General features: G+C 44.2%; 1 protein-coding gene across 3 annotated transcripts in view; it reads left to right on the top strand.

Annotated features, from left to right (window-relative positions):
• Positions 1 to 24,987, top strand: part of LOC120871787 (zinc finger protein 345-like) — a 32,886-nt gene extending 7,899 nt beyond the window's left edge. Inside the window, exons 1-3 of one of the 3 annotated variants that reach the window (XR_005723118.1) lie at positions 16,424 to 16,958; positions 22,211 to 22,375; positions 24,172 to 24,987. Coding sequence is in view for 2 of the 3 variants with exons in the window: in XM_040251732.1 (XP_040107666.1) it covers positions 3,203 to 5,526 (2,324 nt within the window). In the remaining variant the exon portion in view is untranslated. Of the gene's footprint in view, positions 1 to 3,202; positions 9,523 to 16,423; positions 16,959 to 22,210; positions 22,376 to 24,171 lie in introns of those variants that run through there. The other 2 variants (XM_040251734.1, XM_040251732.1) reach the window with 2 other exon arrangements.
• The last annotated feature ends 231 nt before the right edge of the window (positions 24,988 to 25,218 follow it).

Raw genomic sequence — 25,218 nt, 5'->3', positions numbered from 1 at the left:
GCTCAAGCCTTTGACTATGTGAATCACAACAAAGTCTGGGAAATTCTTAAAGAGATGGGAGTACCAGACCACCTTACCTGTCTCCTGAGAAACCTGTATTCAAGTCAAAAAGCAACAGTTAGAACCAGACATGCAACAGTAGACTGGTTCAAAATTGGGAAAGGAGTATGATGAGGCTGTATACTGTCACTCTCTTTATTTAACATATGTGCAGAGTATCTAATGCAAAATTCTAGGCTGGATGAATCACTGGCTGGAATCAGGATTGCCAGCAGAAATATCAGCAACATCAGATATGCAGATAATATCACCCTAAGGGCAGAAAGTGAAGAGGAACCTCTTGATGAAGGTGAAAGAAGACAATGAAACAGCTGGCTTAAAACTCAGCAATCAGAAAGCTAAGATCATGGCATCTGGTCCTATGGCTTCATGGCAAATAGACGGGAAAACAATGGAAACAGTGACAGACTTTGTTTTCTTGGGATCCAAAATCACTGCAAATGGTGACTGCAACCATGGAATTAAAAGACACTTGCTTCTTGGAAGAAGAGCTTTATGACAAACCTAGACAGCATGTTAAAAAGTAGAGACCTGACTTTGCCAACAAAGGTCCGTACAGTCTAAGCTATGGTTTTTCCAGTAGTCATGTATAGATATGAGAGTTGAACCATAAAGAAGGCTGAGCACCAAAGAATTGATGCTTTCAAATTGTGGTGCTGTAGAAGACTCTTGAGAGTCAGTTGGACTCCAAGGAAATCAAACTAGTTAGTCCTAAAGGAAATCAACCCTGAATGTTCATTAGAACGACTGATGCTGAAGCTGAAGCTCCAGTACTTAGGCTACCTGGTGCAAAGAACCAACCCATTGGAAAAGACCCTGATGCTGGGGAAGAGTGAGGGCAAGAGGAGAACGCGGCAACAGAAGATGAGCTGGTTGGATGTCATCACCAACTTTTTGGACATGAGTTTGGGCAAATTTGGGGAGATAGTGAAGGACAGGGAAGCCTAGTGTGTTGAAGTCCCAGGGGTGGCCCAGAGTCGGACGTGACTTAGCAACTGAACAATGACGTCAATTCTGGTTTGAATGTCTTTTCTTTCTTTTTCTTTCCTACTCACTCTGGCTGGGGTTTCCTGTACTGTGTTGAATAAAAACAGAAGTGATGGACATCCTCGTCTTGTTCCTGATGTTAGAGGATAACCTTTTTAGCTTTTGAGTGTTAAATATAATGTTGTTGTTGTTGTTTAGTCATTGATTTGTGTCTGACTCTCTTGTGACCCCATGGACTGTAGCCCGCCAGACTCCTCTGTCCATGAGATTTCCCAGGCAAGAATGCTGGAGTAGGTTGCCATTTCCTTCTCCAGGGAATCTTCCTAACTCAGGGATCAAAACTGTATCCTGCTTGGCAGGCAGATTCTTTACCACGGGGCCACCTGGGAAGCCCTGAATGTGATGTTAGCTGTAGGCGCATCAGATGTGTGGAGGTACATTCCTTCTATATCTAACTTGTTGAGAGTTTTTATCTGAAAAGATATTGAAGTTTATCAAATGCTTTTTCATCGTGTATAGATATGATTGTGGTTTTTTTCTTCCATTGTGATAATGTCTTTGTCACATTTTTTGATGTTGCACATGGTGTTTAACCATCTTAGCATTCCCAGGATAAATCCACCTTGATTGTGATGTATGATCCTTTTAATGTGCTGTTGGATTTGATTTGCAAGTATTTTGTTGAAGACTTTTGTATCTGTTTATCAGGGGTATTGTCCTATAATTTTCTTCTCGTGTTATGCTTAAATAGCTTTGATACCAGAGTAATGCTCTTCTCATAAAATAAACTTGGAAATGTTCCTGCTTCAAGTTTTTGGAAGACTGAGAAGGATTAATGTTAAGTCTTTAAATATTAAGTGGATTTCCCAGTGATTCTGTCTAGTCCTGAACTTTTCTTTGTTGGGAGATTTTTTTTATTAGTGATTACATCTCCTTACCAGTTACAGATCTGTTCAGATTTTCTATTTCTTCATGATTTAGTTTTGGTTGGTTTTATGGTTTTATGTTTATAGGAATGTTTTTCATTTCTTTAGGTTATCTAATTTGTTGGTGAACAATTGTTCATTGTAATTTCTTCTGATTGATTGTGTTCCTGCAGTATCAGTTGTGATGTCTCCTCTTTTATTTGTGACTTTGAGTCTTCACTCTTCATAATCTTAACTAAAGGCCTATCAATCTAACTTAAGACTTTATTCTTTTAAGAAACTGACTCTTGGGAATTCCCTAGTGGTCCAGTGGTTAGGACTCTGTACTTTCATTCCAGGAAGCCCAGGTATTTCATTTTTGACCCAACATGTGATGTCGCCTAGAGGATGATACATGCACTCGAGAAGAACGTGTATTCTGCTATCATTGGATACGTCTTTTGTTGTGTCTATTAGGTCTGTTTCGTCTTAGGTGCAGTTCAAGCCCAATGTTTTCTTATCCAGAGTGGGATATTGAACCCTTATTATTATTGCAGCTATGTATTTCTACCTTCAGATTTGTTAACATTGGCTTTCTATGTTAGGTGCTCCAATATTGGGTACATATGTATTTGTAATTTTTATCCTCTTGATGAATTGATTGCTTTATCATTACGTGATGACCTCCTTTGTCTCTTGTGACAACTATTTTCTCATCTGACACAGTAGGATTACCCTGCTTGTTTTTTGTTAATCCCTGCTTTTGAAAAAGATTTATTTTTCAATTTATTTTTCTGTTCATTTTTGATGTGGTGCATCTTTCTTGCTGTGTGGTCTTTTTCTCTAGCTGTGGTGAGTGGGGCTGTTCTCATTGCAGCACAAAGGCTTCTCATTGTAGAGTATGAGCTCTAGGTGCATGGGCTTCAGCAGTTGTGGCACATGGGTTCACCAGTTGCAGCTCCTGGACTCTAGAGCACAGGCTTAGTAGCTGTGGCACACATGGGCTTAGTTCCTCTGCAGCATGTGGGGTCTTCCCAGGCCAGGGATCAAACCTGTGTCTCCTGTATTGGCAGGTGGATTCTTTACTAGCGAGCCACCAGGCAAGCCCCAAACTGGGTCTCAATTGTGGCGCATGGGGTCTTCATTGCTACATGCAAGATCTTTTTTTTGTTTCATTTGCACGTTTGTGCAGAGAGTTGCCCCTTCCAATAAAGGGAATGTGTACCTCATCAGCATTTCTTTCCATTCAGGTTTCTGGAGTGGAGAGGAGAAAGTTGAGACTTCCTTTGCACAGAGTGTTTCTGTGGCAGTGTCACAGGCCAGGACTTCCAAGGAACCTTCATCTTCTCAGAAGACTCACCCCTGTGAAGTGTGTGGTCCAGTCTTGAGAGGCATTTTCCATTTGACTGAGCAGCAAGGAACACAACACAGCAAGAAATTACTGAAGTGTAGGGCATGTGCAAAAGGATTTTCTTTCAGTACAGACCTTCAGCATCACCAGGAGCAGCACAAGCAAGAAAAACCACCCATAATCAGCGTGGACAGGCCTTCATTTGTGAAGAGCTCCAATTTCCATGTGTCAAGAGAGCCTTTAACCAGCAAGGAGGTTGGGGATGACGTCCGAAGCACCTCAGAACATCTGAAGCAACAGGCCAGTCACACTGGGGAGAAGCCAAATACAGTCACCCACTGCATGGAAACTTTACAAAGCAAGAAAAGTCATTGTACCAGGGGAGAATGCAAGAAAGCCTTCAGCCCCAAACACACACTTGTTCAGGACCACAATGCAGGCCCTGAAAGACAACATTTTGTGTGCAGTAAATGTGGGAAAAAATTCAAGTATAAATCCTCATTTATTGTGCACCAGAAAGCCCACACTGGTGACAGGCTTTATGAGTGTGGTGACTGTGGAAAATCTTTCAGAGGAAGCTCAGCCCTCATTCAACATCGAAGAATTCATACTGGAGCAAGGCAGTACAAGTGCAGCAAATGTGGGAAATCCTTTAGCCAAGAATTTGTCCTCATTTATCCTCAGAGGAGTAACAATGGAGAAAACTGCCACGTGTGCTATCATTGTGCACAGTCTTCTGGCCATAGCTCCATCTTTATTCAACAACGGACAGTTCACACTGGAGAAATCAGTTATAAATGCACTGAGTGTAGGAAGTCCTTTAAACGGAAATCTGATGTAATTGAACACTGGAGGGTTCATACAGGAGAAAGGCCTTACGAGTGCAGTGAATGTGGGAAATCTTTTACTTCTAGCTCTGCCCTCCATTATCATCAGAGAGTTCACACTGGAGAAAAGACTCATAAATGTGGGGAATGTGGGAAGTCTTTTACCTCTAGCTCTGGCCTGCGTTATCATCAGAGAATTCACACAGGAGAAAGGCCATATGAGTGTACTGATTGTGGGAAGTCTTTTACCCAAATAAATCACCTCATTATACATCGAAGAATTCACACAGGAGAGAGGCCTTATGAGTGCAGTGAATGTGGGAAATCCTTTAGCCATAAATCTTACCTATCTCAACACCAGAGAGTTCACACTGGAGAAAGGCCTTTTGAGTGTAATGAATGTGGGAAATCTTTTACGTCTGGTTCTGCCCTCTGTTATCATCAGAGAGTTCACACAGGAGAAAAACCTTATGAGTGCAGTGACTGTGGGAAATCCTTTACCAATGGACCAATACTCATTCGACACCGTAGAGTTCACACAGGAGAAAGGCCTTATGAGTGCAGTGAGTGTGGAAAATCCTTTACCCAAAGAAATCATCTCAACATACACCAGAGAGTTCACACAGGAGAGAGGCCTTATGAGTGCAGCGAATGTGGAAAATCTTTTACCTCTGGCTCTGCCCTTCGTTATCATCAGAAAATTCACATTGGAGATAGGCCTTATGAGTGCAGTGAATGTGAGAAGTCTTTTACCTCTAACTCTGCCCTCCGTTGTCATCAGAGAGTTCACACAGGAGAAAGGCCTTTTGACTGCCATGAATGTGGGAAATCTTTTAGGGATAGTTCCCAGTTGAATCAACACCAGAGGGTTCACACTGGAGAAAAGCCTTATGAATGTACGGATTGTGGGAGATCCTTTAGCCAGAATTCGTACCTCTCTAAACACCGAAGAGTTCACACTGGAGAAAGGCCTTATGAGTGCAGTGAATGTGAGAAGTCTTTTACTTCTGTCTCTGCCCTTGGCTATCATCAGAGAGTTCACACTGGAGAACGGCCTTATAAGTGTAGTGACTGTGGGAAATCTTTTACCAATAGCTCGATACTCGTTCGACATCGGAGAGTTCACACAGGAGAAAGGCCTCATGAATGTAGTGACTGTGGGAAATCCTTTACCCAAAGAATTCACCTCATCATTCACCGGAGAGTTCACACAGGAGAAAGGCCTTATGAATGCAGTGAATGTGGGAAGTCTTTCACCTCTCGTTCCACGCTTCATTATCATCAGAGAGTTCACACAGGAGAAAAGCCGTATGACTGCCTCAAATGTGGGAAGTCTTTTAGCCGAAAATCGAACCTCTCTCAGCATCAGAGAATTCACACTGGAAAAAGGCCTTAGATGTAGAAGAAATACATAGTTTCATTGTTCAGTGTAATGACACTGGACCAAACTGTGAGACACTAATTGCCTCATAGATCCAAACAGCAAGAGTAGAGAGATTCTTCATCATAATTTCAGTTATGTGGGAAGCACATGTAACTGTGTTGCACACTAATCTGCTCTTGATAGATTTACATCACTTCCAGTGTCTGTCGCCATATCCATTTCACCTCTAACCTGGCAGGTCTCCACAGTATGCATCAGTCACTACCCCAGCATGCTCAGGGAAGCATACTCTGTTCTCTCATTTGTTGGAGGAAATCCAGATTAGCCTAAATCCTTGGGATGTCTTCATTCCCTTTCTGAGCAGCTTGTGCATGGGCCTGAAGCAGTATCGGCCCAGAGAACATCGGGAGTTCATCTGGCACCTTGCAGAGAAGGATCACTATTTCAGGGACATATTGGTCTGAAGATACTAGTGGTGAGTTTTTCTAGCTTCCGAGTCACCAATTAAAAATTGCCAGCCACTGCTGGCAGATCTGCCTGACCATGGCTTTGGTTTGTATAATAACAAAGACTTTACTGTTTAAGTCCTCCTTAATCCTGGACGTTCCATTTACCATGTCATCACCATGTTATAAGCAGAATTGGGCTGTAGAAGCATGAAGAGGTGTGCAAATTTCATGCGGGTATCAAACTTTCTGTGCTTCAGAGGCGACAATACAGAGGCAGAAATTAGCTTCCTAGTTTTTGCCAAATTTACATTTCTGCCCATGGTCTCCTGTGAAAGACTGCGGGGCTTTCTTGTCCTCATTTCAGGCCTGGATGCTATGATGAGTTTCAGGAGACGTAGCTCACCCTGAGGAGGAGTCAGCTGTGACAACATAACTGCTGCTGGGAGCAGCATAAATATTTTCCCTTGTTCACAGGGGATGTCAGCAGTGCTGAGGGAATTTCTTCCCCAGGTCCTACCAAGAGCGAGGCAGGTAAAAAAGAATAAAGATAGAAAAAAGGAGAATCTCATCCACAAATGTATTTGTGACCCAGGCCACATTCTTGTTGACTCAGGTGGAAGGTCATTCATTGCTCATTCTATTTGCTGTCTTTGAGGTAAAACTGATCCACAAAGGGCCTGAGAAAGTGGAATGAATATAGGATTGCCAAACCTACTTTCCAGAAAGTTGGACATAGAGGTTTGTTTTCTGTTGTTGTTTTTCAATCATGAACCATTTCAAAAGCTATTTGATGAGTTCTGACATATGTAAGGAAGTAAAACCATCATCATAGTCATGGTAATGACTGTATGTTACTATATATTTAATCTTATGACCTTTTATACTCTCTTTCCTTGCCCTTCACAGCCCTCCATGTAACCATTGACTTATTTTCCATGATAATAGATCACTTTTGGATTTTCTAGAATTCATATGATGGGAATTTACTCTTTCTCCTGCTTTTATTTAAGTTGCCTAAATACTTGAAGAGTCATCAATAATGTATGAGCAGCTCATACTTTTTTTTTTTCCTAAGAAATATTCTTGTTTTTGAATATACCACTATTATCCATTCATTTGTTTATGAACATTTGGAGTTTTTCTAATTTTTGACTATTGAAAAAGAAAGCTGGTAAAACATTTGTGTATAATTCTTTATGTGGATATATGTTTCATTTCTCTTTACTTCAATAACTCAGAGTGCAAAGTGTGAATCATAAGATAGGTGTGTGTTAACCTAAACAAATTATCAAATTTTGATCCAAACTAATTATACCTTTTCTTCTTTGTTTGGTCACACTCGATGGCTTGTGGGATCTTAATTTCCCAATCAGGGATTGAACCTGGTCCCTAAGCAGTGAACACCTGGGGTTCTTACCACTGGACTGCCTGGGAATTTTTTTTTTTTTTTTTTTCATTCTTACTAGCAGTATTTGAAAAGTCCATTTCCTCTTGTATCCTAGTGAATACTTCGTTTGGTCAGTTTTTGTTTTTTTTTTTTTTTTCAGGAAGTTGTCACTTTAATATATTGTACATATATATATATCTTTCTTCATAAATGGGGTAGAGGATAACCTTCCAGGATATTAATGTTTTTATTAGGAATATGTTTATCTTTATTTTTAAAATTTTTATTTTTCTTCTCATCAGTTATTCTTAATTTTAACCCTTTTGATAAGTTTGTCATACTGTCTCACTGTTGTTTTGTTTGCATTTCCCTAAGGATTCATGATCACTTTTCAGATATGTATTTGCTGTCTCTGCATCTTTAGTGGAATGTTTATATTTGCCGCCTCGTCTATGAGTTTTGGCTATTTTCTTCCTTTCACAAAAGAATAATGAAACAGCCAAGTCATACTGGAATTTCACTCATTTTGTGACTTTTTAATTTATGGAGTATTTTAATAATGGAATCATGTATTCTATTTTTTTTTTTCAGTTTTTTTATGTTATGTGCACTGTAATGGACATGTGTATCATTCACTTTGAATCTGTGTTACTAATGTATTCTCCATCACTTTCTAAAGTCCAAGCATTTAATAAAACCACAAACCCTTGCTTAATAGTGTTTGCCCAGTTTCCTGATCTATCATCATGGGGTTTGGGTTGGAGCAGAACTCTAAAGGAAGGGAACAAGATGGCATCAGAATGAAGAATCTCAGAGCCCAGCTGGGCTGGAAATAGGGCAGTAATCAAACTCCCCAAGCCCTGGCTCAGGCAGCCTGGGTTTGAATCCTGATCACAAAACATCATTATGACTCACAGGCAAATGATTCCCCACCTCTGGGCCTCAGTTTCCCCTTGTAAAACAGGTGTAAGCTGTGCCTCATGAACTGTGGGAGTCTGAGCTGGAGCACCCATCTGCTGCCCCATGACTGTGCCCACAGCCTCACTGGACCTCCCCACTAGCCTGGCCAGGTACCCCTCATTTCCCCTAAAGCCCCTGTGCCCCACTGGCACCTAGTGCATTTTGAGAAAGAAATGGGGCTTCTGATAAGCCGCTGACACACTCACCTGGAGGAGGCAGAGGCTGCAGAGGGCTGGCATCTCAGAAGGGTTCCCCTCCTGGGAATCTCTAGACAACTCACTAGAGCTTCCTGAGCCTATTTGCTGACTGACCTGGAGGTGATGAAGGTGCCTGCCTTGGTCTCTGTGAGAGTCAATAGAAGTAACAAAACACTGAGTACCTAAGTGAGTGTCACACTGAGTGCCAAGACTCCAGGGTTTGCTTTATAAGCATGTTCTCTTTAATTCTCACAACTAAGAAAGTAGGAACTACTGTTTTACTACTGGCAAAATCCAGGGTCCAAATGATGAAGTGGGTTCCCCAAAGTCACACAGTGGAGAAGTACCTGAGTCAAGATGGATTCATACCCCTCAGTCTAGCTCCAAAACTTGAGATGTTTAATCTATTTACCTCGGTACATGAAGCCCTCAGCCTGAGGCAGACACACAAAGATTTCCAAGGAGCCTCAGCTGCTTTTAGCTTTGGTGGAATCATCAACACAGTGATTTACCCATGTACCATCTGCCCTTGTAGTTCTCACTGTAATACCCTTGTCTGTCACCACCAGTAGCTTCCCCCACTGGAGGCTTTTCTAAGGCCACATCTTCCATTTGAGCACAGCAGAGAGCTCAACCGTTGAGAATCAGTGATTCTGAGCTGGGTCTCCACCCTCAGCAGCTGAGTGACAGCTTCTGACATTATCTAACAACCAGGTAGGAGGTTTAACTTTCTCAGGTGTTTGTAATTTCAGCTTGGAAGAGCAGAGACAGTCCAGAGGACCTGGTACCAGAAAATGATGATGGAGATCTTTGTGCTCCGGGTCTCACTGGGTAGCAGCTTGCCTCTGCTCCACTCATGGACCCACTGCCTGTTGGGACAGGTCGAGAAGACTGACTGGTTGAGAAGAACATTGGCAGACACCAGCCTTCTGCCCTGCCCTCTGCACACAATCTGAAGCCTCGTCCTCTCTTTCAACCTCTGTGTGTCCACACCAAGGATCTTTTGGTAAAAAAACACACTCCTTACACGAATCCTCACAGGAGTGCCCAGCAAGCTCTGGCCACGTCTGAGGTCCTTGTTCCAGATTCCACAGAAGAGGAGCTGACTGGCCCAGCCTGCTCATGTTCCAAGTTTGCAGGGCTGTGGATGATAGGTGTGTCAGAGAATAGGGTGATCCAGACAGTACTTCTTGGAAGCCATTTGCTATCAGTTCACCAAGGGCATCTTCCCAAACCATACAGTCCCAGTTAAAATGGGCTCTGGAATGCTACACCATTGTTGCTTATTTCTTAGGGCCTGGACCACAGTCTTGCGCTGCCCGAGGAGATCATTTTTTAGAGTATCCACAGATACGACATCAAGTGGCATGGCTAGATGCTGAGAAAGCTGCTGATGTTTTTTCCCTGCTCTTTCCCTTGCATGCTGTTTGAAGAAAGTTTTGATACAGTATAGAGCTAGATCTCCATTTCCCCACTGTTACTAATATCCCCCACTTTGGGGGTGGGGGGGCATCCAAACACGGACTGGAAACTGATGTCCCTTTTTAACAGAGGGAGCAGCCTTGAGCATACCCCATGAGGTCCCTGGGATTCATTTTTCATGTTAGACTTCCACTTGTTGCAAGTCAAACTGGTTTTCCCAAATAGCAAACAGATACAAATATTCTTTTTAAGATACAGTCTACATAAGAAAAATAAGAGGTAGGTCATTTAAAAAAGAACTATGACAGTGGTCACAGCCAAGTTTCCCTAAAGCAGAGATAAGGGGTTGGGTTTGTTGCAGGCACTGTTAAAACTGTTCCTTGAATTCAAACATCCTGTCCTTAGCAAGTAAGGCTGCATGAAAACACATTTCTTTGGTTGCTGATGTATATAACTCATTATCCAGATGAGCCTCTGAGGCAGATGAGATATTTAATAAGTGATTACCGATGGAATAAAACATGATGTGGCTTTCCTTCGACTCTTCTACCCCTTTCTAGACTATTTTTCTTCAAGTTAGTTTTCCTCAGAGATGTCATAAATGGAAAGTATTCACACTTGTGGAAATAAGAACTTCATGGTAGCCATGTTTCCAACATAATCATGGACTCAGTTCTCTGAAATTTGGGACTTAGTGTCCTTCATTTACCGCCCATTGAAACTCAACCTTTTCTCAGGATTCACAAATCCTTTTCTCTTCTAGTGATTTCAACAGTGCCCAGTGGATGACCCAATTAATCAACATTAATAACTGTAACTTGCTCACTCTACAGCTATTTTCCTGAGATACTCTCATGTACCCTTGCAGTCACAACGACTCCTTTTATAGGTAAAGTGATAATCATTCCCAAGCAAGTAGACGAGATCATGGAATTAACAACTTTTATCTCTTGTTGGGTGCCCACTTCTACCACTACACAGATGCTGACATTTCAGCTATCCTGACAAGTATAACTTTGGTAAGTAGCCAGTATCCACAGATCGAGATCATATTCTTAAAAGAAATAGAGCATGTCTCAGAAACTTCAAAGTGACAGAGAAGGGCTGCATTCTGAGGAACCAAGGGGCATGCTGCCACCTTATCTATTACACTTGCCTTAGGGCTACCTAGTAGTTTCCTCAACAAACTGTCTGGATTATATTTGCTCTTATTGCTGACCAAACACATTGAACCTCACAATGTCCATTCTAAAAGCTTTGTTCCCCACAAAGAGTAAGAAGACTGTTTTATTCTGGTTTTGAGTGGATATTTATGTCAATTGTTGGATATGCATTGTTTATCTTTTGGGAGCATGATTTGAAAACGGCATCTGTAGGAGTGTTTTACTAAGATGTCTCTGATGAGTGCCAGTGTTAAAATTACTTCTCAGATTTTTTTTTAGTGAAAGCAAGTCATGCAACGTGAATAAGATTGTAAGATACAGATAACAAGATAATCAGGGATATAAAGAATCTCAAAGCTAAAGGTTATCAGTATGATGTCATGTTTTATGTATATAATATCTTCATTATTGTTAATATTTTGCTCTCTTCTCTGGAAAGATCTCTGGTGATTCAATGGTGAATCGGTAGGTTTCTAGTAGTCATGAGATGGCTTACTCTAACAAATCATACCCTGATCACACACTGATAGGTATCTTTCAGTCCATTTGTGGAGAGAGATATTTTTCCTTTTTATACTTCTCTTACTCTAATTTCTCTTCTCTTACTCATATTTATTGTACTGCCAATTTCCTAATTTTGTTCAATTTTATAAAATGCTATATAAATCAAAATAATCACTGAGAAAATTTTTACTCAATCATACAGGTATGATTTTTCATGTATAGAGTTGATTAAATTATTTTCTAATTCAAGAAAATTTTTTCCACCTCAGTTTTCAATCCACTTTAATATTTTATTGCATTATATATTTTATCTCTAAATTGATAATCAAGTTTAATATATGTACGCATCAATAAATTATTCAGTATGTACATGTCAGTAAAGTGTATTCCCAGGCACTCTGCTGCTGCTGCTGCTGCTAAGTCGCTTCAGTCGTGTCCGACTCTGTGCGACCCCAGAGACGACAGCCCACCAGGCTCCCCCGTCCCTGGGATTCTCCAGGCAAGAACACTGGAGTGGGTTGCCATTTCCTTCTCCAATGCACTCTGCTATGTACTATTAACTTACTATGGTTTTCTCTTCCAGAATAAGTTATTGGATATATTTATTCTAATAAACATTTCTTTAAGTAAACTTTAATAAGATCTGCAACAATAGTATTTTGTTTGCAATACATAAAGTAAGTGACCTCTCAGTATTTTTATTCATAATAGCCTTCTTATATAGAAACTTGGTTTATATCTATTATCATTTAGAAGTATAATTTCTGTTTAATTTCAAAGGTTTTGGCTTTTTTTCAGTTTTTCCATCACATTTCTTAGTGTCATGTTTTTCAAATTTTTGTATGTGTTTCAGTAACGCTGCATTTAAATTTTAGAATAAAGCTTCTTAAAATTAATATTGATTTTTAATTTTATTGCATATATGCATGTCCATAATTTCTTGTTAATTATAATATTTTAAATGATTTGAAAAGGATTCTTAGTTACATATGGGTCACATTTGAGTATGAAGATGTACTTCTTCATTTTCTCAAAATACATATATTCTTAATATTATAGCATTGAAAATGCCAGACACATCACCACTCCTATAAATCTTTTGAATATGTCTATAAATTCTCTCTTTTATTGTGATGATTACATTAACATTTCACACTAACAAATACCAATAACTTAAAATTCAATGTTTCTACTTTTTATAAAATTTATTTTTCATCCTTATCTTTAAATCATAAGCAACATACTCCAATTTTATATTTACATTATGCATCTTAGTTCTCTTTTATTTCAAAGATTTGTCTTACATTCTTGTGTTGTATTTGTCCTATATGTGTGTGTAAATTCACTTCAGTCATGTCCGACTCTTTGTGACCCTATGGACAATAGCTCAGCAGGCTCTTCTGTCCATGGGATTTCCCAGGAAAGAGTACTGGAGTGGGTTCCCATTTCCTTCCTCAGGGGATCTTCCTCGCTCAGGGATCAAACCCGCGTCTCTTAACATCTCCTGCACTGGCAGGCAGATTCTCTACACTGGTGCCACCTGGGCAGCCCCATTCATCATATATATATGATGGTGTAACTAGGCCCTTTGGGATAATTCTCCACGTTTTCTAATATAATTGCATTTCTTCTATAGCTTTAACATGTTCTCCATTGCTTCCAATAAATGTATAATTACAGCCTGGGCCATTGATCTCTGGTCCCAGTGCTCCAAAGGCAGGGCTGAGTCTTTATTTTTTCTTTTGGTTGCACCAAGCAGCATGTGGGATCTTAGTTTCCTGATGAGGGATTGGCTCTGCACCCCCTGAATTGGAAGTGTGGAGTCTCAACCACTGGACTGCAGGGAAATCCCATGGGCTGAAACTTTTGACTGCAACATCAACAGATGCCCTAAAGTCTGAGTGTCTGTGTTTTTCTAAGTTAATGACTGATGCAGTAAAAATTTGTGTTCTAAGGCAAGTCAAGGATAATTTAAATATGAAAAATTTTCTCTGTCCTTTGGCCTCCCCTTCCCCTCTACAGCATATCATATGCCTGCATTATGCACCCCCCAAAACTCCCCATTGGCAGAAATACCTGCTTAACCCATAAAGAGCAACATTTTCCAACAAGACAACGCCTTAAAAGATAATGCGTCTGGGCTTCCCTGGTGGCTCACTGGTAGAGAATCCTCTTGCTGATGCAGGAGACAAGGGTTCCATCTGTGATCCAGGAAGATCCCATATGCCTCGGAGCGACTAAGCCCATAAGCCCAACTGTTGAGCCTGTGCGTTAGAGCCCAGGAGCCACACTGCTGAATAAACGTGCCACAGAAGTCCTGAAGTCCCTGTACCCTAGAGCCCATGCTCCGCATCAGGAGGGGCTGCCGCAATGAGAAGCCCGCACGCCACAACTAGAGAGTAGCCCCTGATGGCCACAACTAGAGACAAGCCCAAGCAGCAAGGAAGACCCAGCATTGGCAAAAATTTAAATACATTATTGTCTTCAAAAAGATAACATGCCTATGCCTCCCTGATGGTGTAATCGATCATGATAACATACCGCTTTGTACTTACAGATCTGGATTTTGCCAATTATCTATGGCATTTAAAGCAGACTTTTGTCGCAAAAACCTACATAATCATGCTTTGATCTTTAACAAGCGTAAGAGTTCTTAGAGTTTTCTGAGAGCATGTTCCTGGGTTATAATCCTATTTGGCCTGAGTAAAATGTTCCATTTCTTTCTTAGATTGATTGTTTCATTTTATGAAACCTTAGTACCCCCACCATGGGTCCAACTTGCGGTCCCTCCGTTGCAAGCGCAGACTCTTATCCCCTGGAATGCCAGGGAAGTGCAGACCCATTAATTTTACTAGGATACAGTGGGTTCAATTGTTATTAGGATTTCTTCCATCCAATATCTTTTTCCCCCACTGAACTTTTCTCTTTTGTGCCACTGTCCGCTGCAGTTAATTGGGTTGAAGTAATTGATTGGTAGGGCTTCCCTGGTAAGTCAGCGGTAAAGAATCTGCCTGCCAATGGGGGAGACACAGGTTTGATCTCCGGGTCAGGAAGATTCCCTGAAGTAGGAAATGGCGACCCATTCCAGTATTCTCGCCTAGAAAAATCCCATGGACAGAGCAGCCTGGCGGGCTACAGTCCATGGAGCAGCAAAGAGTCAAGTGCCACTGGGTACTCTTTCTGCATGAAAGTCAAAGAGTTAGTCGCTCAGCCGTGCCCATCCCTTTGCAACTGGGGGTTGCCCGCCAGGTTCCTCTATCCAGGAGATTTCCCAGGCAAGAACGCTAGACTCTGTCGATGGAATTCTCCAGGCAAGAATACTGGAGTGGGCAGCCATTCCTTTCTCCAGGGGATCTTTCCGATCCAGGGATCGAACCCAGGTCTCCTGCATTGCAGGCAGATTCTTTACCGTCTGAGCCACCGGAGAAGCGCTTCTGCATATTCGTCAAAGGGAAATGCTTGAGACCTTCTCTTTCTTTAGCCTTAGATAGTTTGCGCACAATTTCCCCAGCCTCCTCGCGGAGGAGCTCATCACTTTCGCCTGGAAAAGGGAACTACGTGACTCAGAATTCCTTGCGTCAAAGGCAGCGTCCCTTTCCGTTTGGGCACAAAGGGTCCGGCCGGGACTCCGCCTCCAGGCGGCCGTTTTAACTGCCCCAAGCTTGCGCCAGGTCCCGAAGGCTAGGTTGGGACGGAGATGACGCGACTGAGGCGGCCCGAGAGCAGGTGCTGCACGGTGGCGGCCCGAGGCTCGGCGCCTCCCCGGGTGCCCCGCGCCAGGCCTGGGAGCAGACCTCGGCGGGCAGCCCCCCGCCTCTCCAGCACTGCGGCCCCCCTGCGCCTAGAAGTCCCATGGCGGTGGCAGCGTCGAGGGGCCCGCCTCAAGTAAGCGCTCGTCCTTCTGTGGCGGGAAGGCGGACCCCTTCCAGGGCCTGAAACTGGGCTCTTGTCTAACACTCAGAAATGAATTGTCCGAGGAGACACATGTGCTGACAAACAAGAGATTCTGTCGGGAAAGGGCACCCGGGTGGAGAGCTGTAGGGTGAGGGAAGCCAGGAGAAGTGTCTGCCGCGTGGCTCGCAGTCTCGGGTTTTCTGGTGATGGGATTAGTTTCTGGGTGGTCTTTGGCCAATCACTCTAATTCAGAGTCTTTCCTGGTGGCGCTCGCACGGCTCAGCCCAGATGGATGCTAGCGAGAGGGATTCTGGGCAGTGCACGGACACGCGGTCCTCCTTTAGCCCTTTCCCGAACTCTTCCGGTCAGTGGTGGCTTATTAGTTCCCTATTCCTGATCAGGGTCTCCTGTCATAAAACAGCTCATGCAGATGGTCACTACGGTGCCTGGCCGGGCTGGGCGGCTTCAATCCGTGTGCTTCCCCTAACATGCATGGCCGGGTCCCTTCCCTGTTCACCTGAAACAGGCTGAGCCCCCCCCGACCCTCAGCCCACCAGACACTAAAGCCCTGAGCGCCAGACGCCTGTTTCCGCTCCCACAGTCCAGGTCGCCGGGTCCCGGACAGTGAGGCCGTCGTGAGCGGGGCCTGGCGTCTGTCAGTTTGGTGGCACTTGGGAGAGGGTGAGAGGCAGAGGGCTGCAAGCGCAGAGGCTTGGACGTGGAACTTGGCTGGAGGGATTCGGGCATCCTGGGGTCCATCTGATGTCTGCAGGGCATAAACAACACGAGGCAGCTGGTGAGGCTGGACTAGTAGAGTGCAAGTTGTCCATTACGGTGAACTCTAGAAGCCATGCGGAGTGGTAAGAAAGACAGTGCACTGATTGTGGGAAGTCTTTTACCCAAATAAAGCACCGCATCATGCATCGAAGAGTTCACACGGGAGAGAGGCCTTATGAGTGCAGTGACCGTGGGAAATCCTTTCGCCGAAATGTTTTCCTCCTTCAACATCAGAGAGTTCACACTGGAGAAAGGCCTTACAAGTGCAACCAGTGCGAGAAATCCTTTAGACACATAGCCAACCTCCCTACTCATCAGAGCGCGCATACTGGAGAAAAGCCTTATAAATGCCGTGACTGTGGGAAATTGTTTAACCAAAGCTGTAACCTCATCACACATCAGAGAATTCACACTAGGAAAGGGCCTTACAATTTGGGGAATCTGCTGAGTTCTTTACCTACAACTCCAGTCTCTTAAAACACTGGATCAAGGCCTTATGAATGCAATTAAAGTGATAAGGCCATTAACCCAAAGTCTTGACTCTTTCGAACCACAGATTTCAGAAGGAAAAAACACATTACATGTGTAGGATTGTAGAGTTTCCTTTTTCAGTGGATCTACACTCGACATCCCTTCTGGTGGTACCATCTGAATTGAACATCATACATCCAAACACCTGCAAACATCCCAGGTATGTGGAAGCTGTATTGCACTTTTTAACCTGGCCTCTTGCCAGACTTCTGTTGCTGACAGTTTCTGTAGCCAAAGCCATTTCACTCTCCCACCTGGCAGGTATTCACAGTGTACAGCATTCAGCCACTCCAGGGTGTCCAGGGAAGGAACCTTGATTTTTCCCATTCATGGGAGGGATTGTGAGAAGCCTGAGAAGCACTCATTTCCTTCTTGTTGCTTTGATGAGTTAAGTCACTGACATTGCCGGGGTCCAGCCCCGATGGATCCAGGGAATTCGAAGGGTGGACAGAGTCGGTGAGGAAAGACTTATTTATTTATTAATAGAAGATTAGACTAGGAAAAAATAGTGTAGTAGGAAGATTAAGTGGAGAAAAGAGGCTGATTAACTTGGGTTACGTGGAAAACCAATAAAGCTCCAGACAAGGAGCTTGCACCGTCTACGTCAGGCCGCCGGTGCCCGTTTGAATATCGGAGAGTGCCCCGCCTTGGGCTCTCTCTCTTACGGATCTTAGAAGCCGGGACAAGTCAGTAAACACAGTGAGCCTCCACGTTCCAAGGGATCAGCCTGAAAAGGAGAGGGAGGAAGCAAGAGAAAGAATCGACACGGGGAAGGCCAGGCTTGTGCAAAACCCCCTCCAACTTCATTATTTAAAAGGTGTTTATATACCCTAAATTTTACATAATGGAAGATACAGAGTCACGCAGGGGCAGCAGTCCTGACCCTTTCTGTATATCTTTTTTGTATACAAAAGGTCTCAGGTGATTTACATTATCTTCTGGCCAGGAGGCTTGCTAACACTTTTTTGGCTCTCTTTCTTAATGAATGTTAATCTCGTTTCCCCTGAAGTGTTTTTCTTTAATCTGCATCTCCTTAAAGCATTAAAGTTACATCTCTGTAGAACAAAGGTGCAGTGGGTTATAACAAAGAAGGTACTTAACTCAAAGATCTAATGTTGCTAATACCAGATCTACTACTTGTTTTTCTATATACCTGCTATATCTAAAAATAAAGGATATGAAAATTTGGCAGCAAGTATTGGCTCAACAAATGAAACTTTTAATCAGTCCTATTCTAATGACGTTGACTCCTCGGAAGCCCCTACATTCCTAGGATGTTTTAAGCTTCCTGTGCCTCCTGCGGTCAGGAGGCCTCAAACAATCACATGTGCAGCGGTACGAGTCCTGCAGGCAGGCTAGAAAGCCATCAGAGGGGTTTTTGGATTGAAACACTCTTTCAAATGCGGAAGACTAAAGCCCTGAATTGACTTTTTCCAGAGAATGTCAGAAGAGTGGAAAAGCAGGCAGATTCTTATTTTGAGGGGGGTGGATGCTCAGGAAATGCCAGGGGGAACTCCTGAAGTCTGATCACGGCCTTGCGTATGTCAGCTTCCTCCCTCAGGACCTTGTCACGGGTGGGATTCCTCCCGCTGGCTCCCGACAGACATGACCCATTTTGGGCCCAGAGGACTCTGCTTGTTGCCCAAGGCTTCCAAGGAAAGACTGCAGAGCTTTCTGGTTCTAATCTGTGGCCTGAATGTGTCTTTTCTGGGTTCAGAGGTCAATCTAAGGAAGGCGTAGTCATTGTGACGACCTTCAGTGCTTCTGAAAGTAGCAGGAAGTTGTCTTGTTCAGAGGGTTGTGTGTGCGCCTGGAGGGGACACACTCTCAGGCCCTGCAGTGGGGCCGTGTGCTCTCACCTGCAGAATCGTGTAGCTAGTATCGCTGGTTGTAAGATTATAGTGGGAGTGGTAATTGTTACAGAAAGCACTAAATTAATAGTGGCAGCAGGACACTATTACAGCCTGGTTGGATGTGCCCATTTAGAAGAGCAACCAAAAACATAATAATAATAAAAAAATAAAAGAGCAACCGCATTATTCCAGTCATTGTGGCTGTGAAGGAAGAATAGGTACAGAAATTCTCAGGCCTCCTAAATTGTGCATCTTGTATTAGCAGGGAGCATTACAGGAGAAAGTAATCAGAAAGTTTTGTGGTTTCTGTAATCTCCCTGAGCTATCCTCCTCAAGGCCATTTCTGTGCAGATAGAAAAATGAGGATAGAGAGAAAAGATATCCTTCAGTGAATAACAGACATTGTGACAATATTCCTGTTGGGTCACTTTGGGAACAGTCTTTGTTGCTTATATTTTTGACCACTGAGGCCAACTGCCCCTCCCAAAGCATGAGGCAGAAAGTGGTGTAGTCAATATCGGGGATTTTATTTAAACAGTAAGAAATCCAGATTTGTATTTTGAATATATTTTTAAGTTTTAATAACCTAAAAATACTTGCAGTAAAATGCACGTAGTTAAAATATACACTTTGATAAGTTCTGACATTTATATAAATCCATGAAACCATCATCACATCCATAAAAAAACCAATCTACTTTCGTTTTTAACTTGTTTCCTTTTTTGATGTCACTCTGACCTCTAGTCAACCATTGATTTGTTTTTCTTTAGGTAAGTTTTAATTGCCTAAAATTTTATATGGTTAAAATCATGAAGTGTTTATGCTTTTCCTCTCAGGTACCCTTATGTGAAATATTTATCAGTGAGTAGTTTTTTTATATTGATGAGAAATATATTCTGTGGATATACTACTATGTGTCCATTCATCTGTTTATCCTTATTTGAGTTCCCAGTTTTTGACTGTTGCCAGTGAAACTGCTGCAGATATTTGAATGCAGTAAAAGCTCTTCACATAGTTAAGTCTCACTTTTCCTGTCTTTTCCTGTACTTTGGGCCACAATGCCTGAGTTACAGGCTTAGTGAATGTATGACTTTTTAAAGAACATTATACTATGTTAAGATAGGAGAGGTTACACAAGAAAAAGATGAAAACCCAGCAGTCTTCCTGAGCTAGGTGATGAGAGGCATTAAGGAATTATATCTGTACAGACCCTGAGTCCACAAAGGGGAGAACACTATTTGCCATGCATTTTATCATGCAGGCTACTCCTGATATCTGTAGAAAATTACAAAAGCTTGAGCTGGGCCCCAAACCCTCTTCAGCCTTGGTAGAGAAGGACTTCAAGGTCTGTAACTACCAACACTTGATGGAGGAGGCCAATAAGGATAAGAGACTAATAAAGAAAATGCAGCTCTTGGCTATTTTGACTCAGCCACCACCTCGAGGGGACCTTGAAGGACTAAGAAAACTGGGGAGACCCCCAAGATGCTGCTTGGGCCTTAACCACTGTGCTTTTGTCAGAAAGGGGGACACCGGAAGGGGGGATGCCTTGACCGCCCCCCTGGGGGACACCCAAGGGGCAACCCCGACCAACCCCAGTTCCTTGTGAATAAGTTGGATGCGAGAGCCCACACACTGACTGATGGGTCCTGAGTGCCTGCCTGGATATAGATCCCACTTGATCCATTTCATTACCCCAGCAGAGCCTTGGGTCACCCTTGATGTAGCAGGTAAAACTGAATTCCTTGTAGACACTGGAGCTGCCTGCTCTGCTCTGACTTGGCCAGCTGGCCCTCTCTCCGTCTGTGACTGGAGTTGGTGGAGTTGGTGGACAGCCAAATAGAGGGCGATTATGTGTAGCGTTATCTCACTGTTGTTTTAATTGCATTCCTCAGATGTTTTATGATGTGGAGCATTTTTCCATTTGTTAAATTTCCCAACAGTGTATGTCCTCTTGGTAACTTTCATCCATTTTTATAGAAATAATTTTGACTGTTTCTCTTTTTATTTAAAAGATAGTGAAACAACAAAAACTTAATTTGAAACTTAATTCTTTAGGGATATAATTCCTAGCCATAAGAAATAATTATTTTTGAATTCTGAAATACTGTTTTCTCATTTGTTTTCGGCTGTATACAGCGCAGTGGCCCCATACAGCGGATTTTAAGTTTAATCTGCATTACTAACATATTCCCCATAATCAAGCCAAGAATTTCATTGTTTGCAGTTTCCCCAATGTAAATATTCCCGCTGCTGTCAATTTAAAACTTCACCGAAGAACGGATGCTTTTGACCTGTGGTGTGGAGAAGACTCTTGAGAGTCCCTTGGACTCCAAGGAGATCCCACCAGTCCATTCTGGAGTAGGTTGCCATTTCCTCCTCCAGGGGATCTTCCCAACCCAGGGATCAAACCCATGTCTCATCAAAGCCATTCTGAAGGAGATCAGCCCTGGGATTTCTTTGGAAGGAATGATGCTGAAGTACTTTGGCCACCTCATGCAAAGAGTTGACTCATTGGAAAAGACTGTTGCTGGGAGGGATTGGGGGCAGGAGGAGAAGGGGACGACCGAGGATGAGATGGCTGGATGGCATCACGGACTCGATGGACGTGAGTCTGAGTGAACTCGGGGAGTTGGTGATGGACAGGGAGGCCTGGAGTGCTGCGATTCATGGGGTTGCAAAGAGTCAGACATGACTGAGCGACTGAACTGAACTGAACTGAATGTGATATCACTGACATGGATTTTGAGAGTTGACAGCATGCCAGTATATTGTTTTTCCTCTGTAGTGATATTTTCTGGGCTTCCTAGGTGTCACAGTGGTAAAGAATCCCCCTGCCAGCTCAGGAGACACAAGAGACATGGGTTTGATCCCTGGGTCGGGAAGATCCCCTGGAGGAGGAAATGGCAACCTACTCCAGTAGTCTTGCCTGGAAAATTCCATGGACAGAGGAGCTCTGATTCCTTATCCTAAAACCACTGAAGTAGGTCTACTCAAAAGGTAAGAAATAGGCCCAGAAAACAAACCAAAAAAAAAAAAGTCGAGAATTTGACAGCACCACTTGTCACACGTGGTTCTTCCTAAATTTATTCAGCCATTGGGGTTACTATTGTGAAAGGAAAATCAAAGTGGCGTCTATATTGAGCAGGGCTTGCTAAAATGGAGTGCAGAGGCTATGAAGGAAGTGTGATTTACGCACCTCTCAGCCTGGATGGAATCTGATCTTTTGACTACTTATTGTCCTACTGAAGCCGCCTAGAACACCTGCCAGGAACTCAGGATGCTTACCAAACCCTTACCTTAAAGTAACTCATGACCACCTATCTACCTTTTGGAACCCAACCGTAGAAAACTCCTGATTGCTTAAGGACAAATATTTCCTAAATTGCATCAGACTCAGTCACAGTTTGTCACAAGGCAACTTGAAGAAACTCATGGCCTTCTGTCTTTGTAAGCCCCTGAGTCTCTTCTCCCGGAACACTCTTTTGGAATTACCTGATTCTGTGTCTCCTGAATTGCAGTTCTTAAAACTCCAAGTAAACTCTTTTCTTACTTGCAGCCTCCTGTGTTGTTTTTTGGTTGGCATTATGTGGTGTCAGAAGCAGGATACTGGATGCAGACCTGCACAGGCCCTCACCGACTCCGACACGGCCTTGGATTCAAGTCAGGTGCCTAGAAGAGCCTGTTGAGCCTTTCATCTCCTTGGTGATCCCAGCTCACGGTGGTGAGTCTTCCTGGACTTAAGCCGCCCACCTTGATAGACGTTCTAGTTTCAACAAAGCGTGTCCTTTGTTTCTGACTTCTGTCCTCTAGGATTTTGTTTCTGGTTTTGTTTGAGTGGCCTCCAGTATTTTTTAAAATATTTTATTGAAGTATAGTTGATTACAATGTCATGTTAATTTCTTTTGTACAGCAAAGTGACTCAGTACTACACACATTCTTTTTCACTTTCCATTATGGTTTGTCTGAGGATATCGAGTGTAGTTCCGGTGCTATCCAGTGGTGCCTTGTTTAAATATCCTGTATGTAACAGATGGCCTCTGCTAATCGCATATTGCAGTCCTTCCCTCTCCTACCCTACTCCGCCCTGGCAATCTCGGGTCTATTCTATGTATCTGTGAGCTTGTTGTTCTTTTCTAGTGGCCTCATTCCACAGACAGGGAAAGTGAGGCTGCAGAGCGAGCAGGCAGCCCTGCTGCTGAGACGAGGCAGAGCAGAGACCTGAACCCCTAGGCAGAAGAGTCTCAGCTGGGCAGCTACCTGTCTGCTGAAGACGCAGGTGCAGCCTCCACGTGGGACGCCCAGCAGGGGTCCCAGCTACTGTGGGAAGAGCTCCGCGACTGGCTGGAGTCCCTTGGCTCTCGGAACTCTCTGCTGTCCCTGCAGCCCCTGCGTGGGCCCCGCCCCCTCTCTGCAGGCTCTCGACTCACGGCTGCCCCCTCGGGGGCCTCCTTCTAGGCCCGGCCCTCTCTGTCCTCCAGAAGCCCCCAAGCAGCCCCGTCATTAGCCCCCTTTTGCACTGGGAAAAAGCCGTGAGTGAGACCAGAGGGGCCTCTCTTGCTGTGAGCCCGGCGGAGGTGGGGGTGCAGACGTCCGTCCCAGGCTCACCCGCCGTGTCCCCCTCCCCTCTGAGCTGGTTCCAGCCCAAGAAACCTCTGCTCCTTGTTCCCTCAGGCCCCTCGCAGGGCCCCTCTCAGCCGCCCCTGGGGCCCCGTAGGTTCTCTCCAGAGGCCGCTGGTCCCTGTGGAGATGTGCTCAGGTTGCCTAAACAAGGCCCCACTGACCGGGAGCTCTGAGCACCAGATTCCTTCCTCACGTCTCTGGAGGGTCAAAGTGTGCGATGGAGGCTTTAACAGTGGTTTTTTTGGAGGCCTGCAAATGGCTGTCCTCCTCTGTCTCTGCGTGGTCCTCCCTCCCACAGGGCGCGCAGCCCGCGGGCCCAGAGCCTGTTCCCCACGTGCCACCCCAGACCCGTGACTGGCCCTTGCTGCCGCCGGGGAGTCACCCTAGGGCTGGTGGTCCTCCTCCTCACGTGGCCCCAGGGTGTCCCCTCGCATCAGCGCCCCGCTGCTCAGCTGTCACCCCGCGATCACTGTCGCTGTTGTGGACCCTGGAAGGGAGGCTCGGGACTAAGGGCGCGCGCTGTAGCCTTCAGCAGCCCCTGTCCCCGTGGCACTTCTCTCCCCCCTCCGGCTGGTGACTTTGGTTCTCACCACCCTCTGGGTAAAAAGCAAACCAGCGACTGACTAAGAACCTTCCTGTTCCCTCCCAGGGAACTAAACTTGACCGCCGTCCCTGAACGGGTTAGGCGAGGTCGGGCCCATCTTGTACAGCTTGTGCCTTTCACGTACAATAGGGTGGCAGCGCCCCACACTGCCACACGGTCCCCAGAGACGTGGAGGCAGGCCGTGTCTGGCACGTGACATGTTGGTACCCAAGCTGTGTCACGGCGTGGTACCAAAACACAATCACACTGTTCGTGTTTGCAGACGGTCGCATACAAATTATTTCATTCCACAGATACACACTTAAAAAGACAAGAGATTGAACTTCCTGGTGGCTGAGTGGTAAAGAATCTGCCTGCCAGTGCAGGAGACCCTGGTTTTACCCTACTCCTAGAAATCCCACACGCTGAGGAGCAGCTAAACCCACGTGCCGCAGCTGCAGAACCCACACGCCCTAGAGCCCGGGCTTCGCAATAAGAGCAGTGCGCTGCGGCGAAGAACAGCCCGGGTTTGGTGCAACTTGAGAAAAGTCCTCGCGGCAACGAAGACCCAGCCCAGCCAAAAATAAATAAATAAAAACAAGAGATTTACTTGTTGTTGAAAATGGGGAATGAGATTTCCTTCCTCTCAGAGCATTTACCTTAGAAAACTTGTAGGAACTGTCTCACCTTTTTTAAATGCATGTCTTTGAAGACTTCTAAGAAGGCCTTTTTTCAGCTGGTCTTCCCAGTTTTAGGACTCAGATGTCTTTCTCAAGAACCTGGGACCCGTCTCCTCACACTGCAGACAGGGAAATAGCTCACCAGTCAGTTCTGGTGGGAGGATAGGAGTCTCATCTTAGTGGATGCTGTGTTCCAACTTTAAAAACTACCTTCAGTTACAGAGATGAGAAGTCTGTTTCCTCTAGATAAAACCAACAAACTACACAGTCACCCCGTTACCAGGCAGAATTGGGACTCTGAGTGACAGACGGTACTGTCAGCCCCTCTTTCCTGAGGACTAGGGAGTTAGGGTTTTTCCTGTCTTTACAATCTCCTAGTGGATTGCCTGTGATGCATTGTAATCCTTTAATACTTATTTTAACAATAAAATTGATTTTGTCTCTTTATTACCTTGTGGAAAAGATTTCTCGATAGGGAGAAATTTTCGTTTTTATTTCCCTAACAGTCATCAGCACGCACCTCTCCACAGGGGTCAAACCTCATTACCCATCTCATCAGCATCTAGTGTCCAGGATATACGGGGGAAGGGTGGTCAGTTCAACAGTATCAGAGACACATCTAGAATATGCCAAATTCAGATGAACTAATGACAACAAACTGTCAGAAACGAGAATTTTACA

Source organism: Oryx dammah, unplaced genomic scaffold, assembly GCF_014754425.2.
Source record: "Oryx dammah isolate SB20612 unplaced genomic scaffold, SCBI_Odam_1.1 HiC_scaffold_13, whole genome shotgun sequence".
Lineage (NCBI taxonomy): Eukaryota > Metazoa > Chordata > Mammalia > Artiodactyla > Bovidae > Oryx > Oryx dammah.
This window is presented reverse-complemented; position numbering and strand designations above follow the sequence as displayed.